Source organism: Balaenoptera ricei, chromosome 1 (genome assembly GCF_028023285.1).
Source record: "Balaenoptera ricei isolate mBalRic1 chromosome 1, mBalRic1.hap2, whole genome shotgun sequence".
Lineage (NCBI taxonomy): Eukaryota > Metazoa > Chordata > Mammalia > Artiodactyla > Balaenopteridae > Balaenoptera > Balaenoptera ricei.
The window spans coordinates 145710542-145718551 of NC_082639.1; the positions used below are offsets into that span (position 1 = coordinate 145710542).

Sequence of the window (8010 nt, forward strand, 5' to 3'; positions counted from 1 at the left end):
AGTCTTAGGATTTTCTTCACAGAAAGTACCTCTCTACCCATTCTGTCCAATCCCCAGCTATTGCCATTGGCAGCTTAGGGATTAAGGCTCTGGCTTGAAACTTTGGGCTTCAAAGATTTCACCTGCTTCTGATTCACTTTGGGGTTCACTTTTGCAATGATGGGGGCCCAGGGCAGGCTGATTGTTGATGGTTAGTTCAGTGCCTCCTTTAAGATGCTTTCTCTTGGACAGGAAAGAGTAATAGCCACAACTTTCCACACTCTCACCCCCTGGGCAGTATTAACACTCTTTCTGGAATTTTTCTTAAAAACCTCAGCCACTTCCATCTTCCGTTGGAAGCTAATTTTCAACTTTACGGCAATATTTTCTTATCTGCATTTCAGAGTTTGACCTGCAGGTTGAAGACAGAAAAGCAGAAGCTGAAGAGGCCATGAAGAGACTCTCCTACATCAGCCAGAAGGTTGCAGATGCCAGCGACAAGACCAAGCGAGCGGAAACAGCCCTGGGCGGTGCTGCTGCTGACGCCCAGAGGGTAAAGAACGCAGCCGGGGAAGCCCTGGAGATCACCGGCAACATAGAACAGGTAAAGGGACATCGAGGTGCAGGTTGGGGAGAGCAGCTCCAAACGCAAGGGTAATGTTCAGGGAGCAAGAGCGCTGGGCTCATGTTGACCCGTAGGGTTCTGTTATGGTCCACGGCGGCCCTAGAGCCACTTGGCTGACCCTCTTGTTGATTGGTTCACAGGGCTATCATTGGCTGAGTACTGCTGCCCCATGCCCACCATTTTCAGCTCCCTTTTTGGACAACACCATGAGAAGAGCCATCCAAAACTGTTGTTTATATAGACTATTGTATTAGTTTCCTGGAGCTGCTCTCACAAAGTACCACGGGCTGTGCGGCTTAAAACAACAGGAATTGCTTCTCTCACAGTTCTGGAGGCTAGAAGTCTGAGACCAAGGTGTCAGCAGAGCCACAATCTCTCCAAGACTCTGGGTAGAAACCTCCCTTGCCTCTTCCTAGCTTCCCGTGGTGGCTGTCAGTCCTTTGTGTTCCTTGGTTTGCAGCGACTTTACTCCAGTCCCTGCCTCTGTCATCACATGGAGCTCTTCTTCCTGGGTGTCTCCAACTCTTCTTATAAGGACACTAGTCGTGTTGGCTTAGGGGCCCACTCTACTCCAATATGACTTTATCTTAACTAATTACATATGCAACAACCCTATTTCCGAATTAGGTCACATTCTGAGGTCCTAGGGTTAAGAATTTCAACATATCCTTTTGGGGGACACAATTCAACTTGTAGCAACTATACCAGTGTTTTGAGTCAAGATTATGAAATTCTGGAGTTCTGGATCCCTTGACCCTATGTTCTATGTCTAAGCTCCACTTACTCATTTTTCTCTTTCCTTCCATTCTGTGCCAGCACTGTGCTTGGTGCTGGGGGTACGGACATGGGAAAGACCCAGTCCTTCTCTTCAGAGAGCATTCAGTGTAATGGGAAAGGACAGGCTAGTTACACTTAAAACCCATATGTTAAGTGCTACAGTAGAAAGAGTGCTTCTCAGCTGGACAAGAGCTTCGTAGTTCTTATTTAAGCATGACTTCTAGAAAGCTTAAGCAACTCTAGAAAGCCCAGAGGGAACTCTTGATATCTAGACTGTGTGGCCTCACCCTTGGACCACTTGGTAACTTCCAAAAATCATCTCAAATCTTAGGTCCCTTGAGGGTAGAGACCAATTTCCTGTGCTTCTCTTTACGTGGCTTCTAGTACAGAGGCATCTGTGTAACTTGATGCCTAATAGTAGCTTATTGGTAAAGAGATTGATAAGATTTGTTCATCCTAATAACTCAAAGCTATAGCCCATTCATTCTCTGCACCCCAAACTCAACTGTCTTGGGGAGTAAAGCCATTCAAAAGATGGTGGCAGCAAAGAAACATGACAGAGAGTGAGATGAGTTTCTCAGCCTCTGGGTTTTCCCGACTGGTTCCTGTTTCACGCACCATTTGGTGAGCTTAACCTGAGAGGGAAGCAGTGTCTCAGGGCTGATCATCCTCGTCCCTGGAGACATACCCCCAAATTAACTTGTTTGAGGCAGAGCTTGGGGAAGGGTGTGTCCCCAAGTCTGACTCTCTCATTGTTCATCTCACTCCATCAGGGCCTGGCTGCAGCTGTATTTTTTCTGCAGTTGTCTTTGGGATGTTTTTGTGCCTTACCCCTCTCTCTCCTTCCGTCCCTGGCTCCTTTTCTTCTCCCAGGAGATGGGGAGTCTGAACTTGGAGGCCAACGTGACAGCAGATGGAGCCTTGGCCATGGAGAAGGGACTGGCCACTCTCAAGAGTGAGATGAGGGAAGTGGAAGGAGAGCTGGCAAGGAAGGAGCGGGAGTTCGGCACGGATACAGATGCAGTGCAGACGGTAAGTTCCCGTGGCTTTCCAGCAGAGAGCACTTTAACCTCGTCAGCGTGGGAACACCCTTGCAAAATGGGCTTGTATTTATGTTTTCCTCAGGTTATCGCAGAAGCCCAAAGAGTTGATAACAGAGCCAAGAATGCTGGAGTTACGATCCAAGACACACTCAACACATTGGACGGCATCCTACACCTAATAGGTATGTGGAGTATCCACAACCTTCCAGGCCGTGTTTCAGGGCTTCTCCCGATGAGTGGGAGTCTCAACTTTCCTTTAGGGTATCAGGAAATTTGCTTTGTTTCCAGGCCCAGATACTTCAGGGCCTGGAAACTTCTTTACATTTGTGGGACTCTATTTTACCATCTCTAAGATGGGTCACCTGAGCACCTACCTATTGCCCTTGGAGGTGAAAGTCTGTAGGTCAAAGAACTGGGTGTATGTAGGGAAGGAATATTGAGGCTCAGAGAGGTTAATAATGTCCTGCAGACCACACAGTAAATTGTGGAGGCAGGATTCGAGCTTCACAGTGAAAAAAGAATACTGCACAGTTTGACAGTCCTGCTGAGGATTCTGACCTTGATCCTGAGAACTTAGTAGACAGTGTCAAGCAGAGGGATGACATTGTTGCTGTACATTTTGGAAAGATCACTGGGGCAGCTGAGTGGAGGAGAGTTTGAAGGTGGGTTAGACAAGAGGTAGGATGAGATCGTTCAGGAGGCAGTTGAAATAACTGAGGGGAAGTCATAGAGCTCTGAGGAAGTAGGAGTGGTGAGGGGGAAGATTCTCCCAGTCTGTGAGGTCAAGAATCACCCACCAATTCTGTTGCTTGTCCCTCCCAACCACAGTTACACCTCGCTGTAACGGGTTGTGGAAACTTGAACTGCCAGGTAGATGACCCCAAAGAAATGTCAAGGTGGTAGGTCCATGAGATACTGCAAAATTTTAGGATAAAATAGATTTGATGGCACCATGTGGCAGCAGCTCAGGTTTCCTCACAGAATCCCATCCAAAAGAAAACTCACATAAATTAAAATTATGGGCTTGGGTAGAACTAATATCAAACACTTATTGGCCTGTTTCATCAAGCCTGGACTGCAGCATATATGGAACTAGGGATTCAGTCAGAGATTCCAGCAACATTCAGGAGAACCTCTTTTTTTTTTTTTTTAATTATTTATTTATTTATTTATTTTGGCTGTGTTGGGTCTTCGTTTCTGTGCGAGGGCCCTCTCCAGTTGTGGCAAGTGGGGGCCACTCTTCATCGCGGTGCGCGGGCCTCTCACTATCGCGGCCTCTCTTGTTGCGGAGCACAGGCTCCAGACGCGCAGGCTCAGTAGCTGTGGCTCACGGGCCCAGTTGCTCCGCGGCATGTGGGATCTTCCCAGACCAGGGCTCGAACCCGTGTCCCCTGCATTGGCAGGCAGATTCTCAACCACTGCGCCACCAGGGAAGCCCCCAGGAGAACCTCTTTAAAACCGGATTTTTCTGTGGAGTGTCATCATCACCCCGAGAGACCAATATTGTCTGTGTTTTTATCCTGACAGGTTTGCTTTGTGATCCAATGAGCCCCAAAGAGTAAAAGACCCTCTAAGGGTAAAAAATAAATAAATAAATAAACCCTCCCCAGTGGAGAGTTTAGTGATTTTGCTTAGTGTTCTGAAAAAGGCAATGAAACTAACAGGGCCTTTAAAGAGAAAGTGAGAGCGTGGGGAGAGAGGCTGGATGGGAACTGTCAAACATTTACTGTGTGACAGGCACTATGCCAGGTTTTTCGTGGTGGAAGATCATTTAAGTCTTTTAAAGGTCCTATAAAGTAAGTTTTATTATTATTATTGTTATTAAAATTTATTTATTTTATTTATTTTTGGCTGCATTGGGTCTTCATTGCTGCACATGGGCTTTCTCTAGTTGTGGTGAGCGGGGGCTACTCTTCATTGTGGTGCTCGGGCTTCTCATTGCGGTGGCTTCTCTTGTTGCAGAGCACGCGCTCTAGGTGCGTGGACTCAGTAGTTGTGGCTCACAGGCTCTAGAGCGCAGGCTCAGTAGTTGTGGCGCACGGGCTTAGCTGCTCTGTGGCACGTGGTATCTTCCTGAACCAGGGCTCGAACCCATGCCCCCTGCATTGGCAGGCGGATTCTTAACCACTGCACCACTAGGGAAGCCCCAAGTTTTATTATTTTTATTATTTTATTTCACAGAGGAGTAAACGGAAGCTCAGGGAGTTTAATACTGTCCCACCGATCACATAGTAAGTTGTGGAGGCAGGATTCTAACCGAGGTCTCTGTCTCCAGTGTTCCTGCTGTTTTCGAGAAGCTCATGCTGCCTCTCCATGGACATTTTGTCCCCAAGCTTGCTTCACTTTCCCTGCATGTTGTAGCACCCTAAATTCTGGAATTCTCCCCTGTCCGCAGGTGAAGGACTGATCCACTGGATCAACATTTTTTTTGTAGTGCTGTTTCTACTCTGTTTGCTCTCCTGAGTCCCAGAGCAATAACAATTTAATCGCTCTAGTTGTGATAAACTTCTGCAGTCAAATGCTATCACTGCACCTGACCTTGAGTTTGAATTGACTAAGGACCACTCAGACCTTTTCAAACCAAATGGGTCCGGCCAGGTGCCCTTCATGCTGACATTAGTGTCAGATTGTTTACGGGTGAAACATACCTGAACAAATGTGACCACATTTCATATTGGAAATAAACTAATATCTAGCCAGATTCCCACTGTTTCAGGCCAGAATGAAGTCTTACATCATTTCATAACAGCTGGAATTCATCCCTCAAATAGCAAGGCACACCTTGGCCTCTCTAAACCCTGAAGCCCAGCCAGTTCCTAAAGGTCTTCTAATAGAAAACAGCAAGAGATTTCCTAAGGGTGGTTCAGAAAGCAGAATTCGGAGTTGATTCTGACGTTAGGGATGAGCTGAGTTGGGAAGACACCTTGAGCAGTATTCAGTCCCTATGACCTTCGGCCTTCATCTTTTCAGAGCAGGAGCTGTTGCCTCTAACAGGAAAACAGAAATCCAAGCTTCATCTTGCTAGCTAATGAGTCCAGAGGCTTAAACTGGGTTGTTCAAAACCCAATAATGAGGCTCGTGCTCTCAGAATTTCTTCTAGATTATTTCTAATTTAAAATAAGCCTTTCAAATGTACAGCATACTATTTGCTCTGGGTAGGTGAAAATGGAAATTAGTTAAAATTACAGAAGGGCCTGCATATGTTCAAGGAGATCTAACCACAGCTTTTTCCTCTGTTAACTCCTTTCTTGTTTCCTAAAATAGACCAGCCTGGCAGTATGGATGAAGAGGGGCTGATCTTATTGGAACAGAAGCTTTTCCGAGCCAAGGCCCAGATCAACAGTCAGCTGCGGCCGTTGATGTCAAAGCTGGAGGAGAGGGCAAGCTCTCAGAGGGGCCACCTCCGTTCGCTGGAGACAAGCATAGATGGGATTCTGGCTGATGTGAAGAACCTGGAGAACATTAGGGACAACCTGCCCCCAGGCTGCTACAATACCCAGGCTCTTGAGCAGCACTGAAGCTGCCTTCGCGATTTCTCAACTGAGGTTCTTGGGATAGAGACCTCAGGCTCAGGAGCCATCTCATGTGGGTGGGGTGGGATGGGGACATGTGAACATGTTGAATGGGTGCGCTCAGGTCAACTGAGCCTGGTCCCGTCCTTGAGACCTTGGCCAGATAAATGTCTTATTGTATCAGTGTGATGCTCTTTGCTTCCTGGTTCAGGGTAATGAGGCAAATGGCACTGGGTATGAGACTCATCAAGGGCCTGGACCCCAGAGGGTAGACTGGATGGAAGGACAAACTGCACAGGCAGATGTTTGTCTCAGAGTAGTCATAAACCGAGTCCTGGAGTATGGACAAGTGCTGCTGGGTTGTAGACAGCTTATCCTTTGAGTAATGTGACCAAAGGGAAAATCTTTTGACTTTGTCAACACCTAAAATTCTTCCTAACGTCAGAACAGAGAGTGAATCCCAGTCATGCCGTGGTCAGTAAAATCCTATTGCCTCATGGTGTCCAACGTGTTCTTGTTGATCAAAGTTCTTCCCACTTACCACCCAGGCCATACACACTTACTCCACTTTCAAGCTGGAGGAAGTGAGCAGTGACGGAGTGAGGAGCTGTAAGGCTGGCCCCTTTGGAGCGTTGGTACCCTGCCACCTTCGAGTTCTTCTGGGCCTGGAAGTGACCTCCTTTCCCCTGATGATGGCAGGCAACTTAGAGACTACGTTTTTATTAAAGCATTTCCTATCAGCCAAGCAAACATTGGGAAAGTATTTACTTTGGGGTTTCAAAGTGATGTAAAAATGTAGCTTGGGCACTGAAAGAGGTGCAATTATCCAAGAAGATTTATTAGTCCTAATTCAATGCCATTTTTCAAACACTAAAAATTATATGCCTCTGTGTTTTGTTCTCTCTCTTCTGATACCAGACGATGTTCCTACTTATACTTGAGCTGGGTAGAGTCCATCCTTCCTTCCATACATCCTTACAACATATATTTATTGTACCTATTGTGTGCCAGGGGCTGGGGTACAGTGGTGTCATTGTCTCTGTCCTCATAGAGTTGATTGAATAGTGAGGAAGACAAACCTTGAAAAATATTTAAACTTACAAATCCTGTTCATCACAAGTGGTGTTTATTGCAATAACCCCATGGTTTGCAACCTGTTTTTCTCAACAGAACATGTGTTGCAAGACATCCCACGGGGGCACTTGGATTTCAGTAAATAGCTGAAATGGCTCTGGGTTGTGCACACTTCTTTGCATTTCAGCTGTCACTCTGCCCCTTTCCTCCACTGATTGCAACACATTGTTGAGTCATAACACCAGTGGGAATTTCTGGAAAAATCAGAAGCACTTCCAACCTCAGCTCAGAAGGCTTTGGTGCTGCCTCACCTCTGTATTTCCTTGGCTTTTCATGGACATGTTTTTAAATAAAGAACAATTCTTAGATGCCTGTGGCCAGTTTCTAATTTGTTAAACTCTAAGCTTAAGGTGTAGGTACCAAAGCAATGAAAACAAAGAATGCTTCAGAAAGAGCAATGAGCCCTAGAATTAACATCTGTAATTCCTTTTTCTGAGCATCTTGTTTTGCCCTTTCCAACCATGCGCACACTTTATGAGATTTAACTGGTGCTGTCTTCTAAGCATAAAGGAGGATTTATTTCTGGAACAACCTGAGCAGGGTGGGGGTGATAATCAATATTTTTGTCTTTTTTTGCATCAGCTCTAAAATAAAGGTAAAATCAACAGTTTGTGGTACATTATCCTGCGTTTTAATAAACTAAAATTTAATAAATTAAGATCCTGAATTGGCCATCTACCCAAGTGGCTGAGGAAAGGATTCTGCTTCTGCCTACACTGACCCCCCCCCCCCCAGATTCTGACTGATCTGATCACTATGCTTTACCTTCTCTGAAAATGCATTTTTAATACTGCCTTGGAATACGCAATCACATATGTTACAAATTCGCTTACATTAACTACTATCTCACACAGACCTAAAAATATGCATAACTCCCTCACGACAGACTTTCTTCTTGCTCTCATGGCATACTGGATGTGGAGAAAGTTGGCACAGTAGC

At 45.9% G+C, this 8010-nt stretch overlaps 1 protein-coding gene across 1 annotated transcript in view; it reads left to right on the top strand.

The window, feature by feature from the left end:
* The window catches only part of LAMC2 (laminin subunit gamma 2), a 63808-nt gene extending 56430 nt beyond the window's left edge, over positions 1-7378 (top strand). The window contains exons 20-23 of the mRNA XM_059937684.1: positions 384-583; positions 2255-2413; positions 2507-2606; positions 5689-7378. Of these exons, the coding sequence (XP_059793667.1) occupies positions 384-583; positions 2255-2413; positions 2507-2606; positions 5689-5942 (713 nt within the window). The 3' untranslated portion in view covers positions 5943-7378. The remainder of the gene's footprint in view (positions 1-383; positions 584-2254; positions 2414-2506; positions 2607-5688) is intronic.
* The last annotated feature ends 632 nt before the right edge of the window (positions 7379-8010 follow it).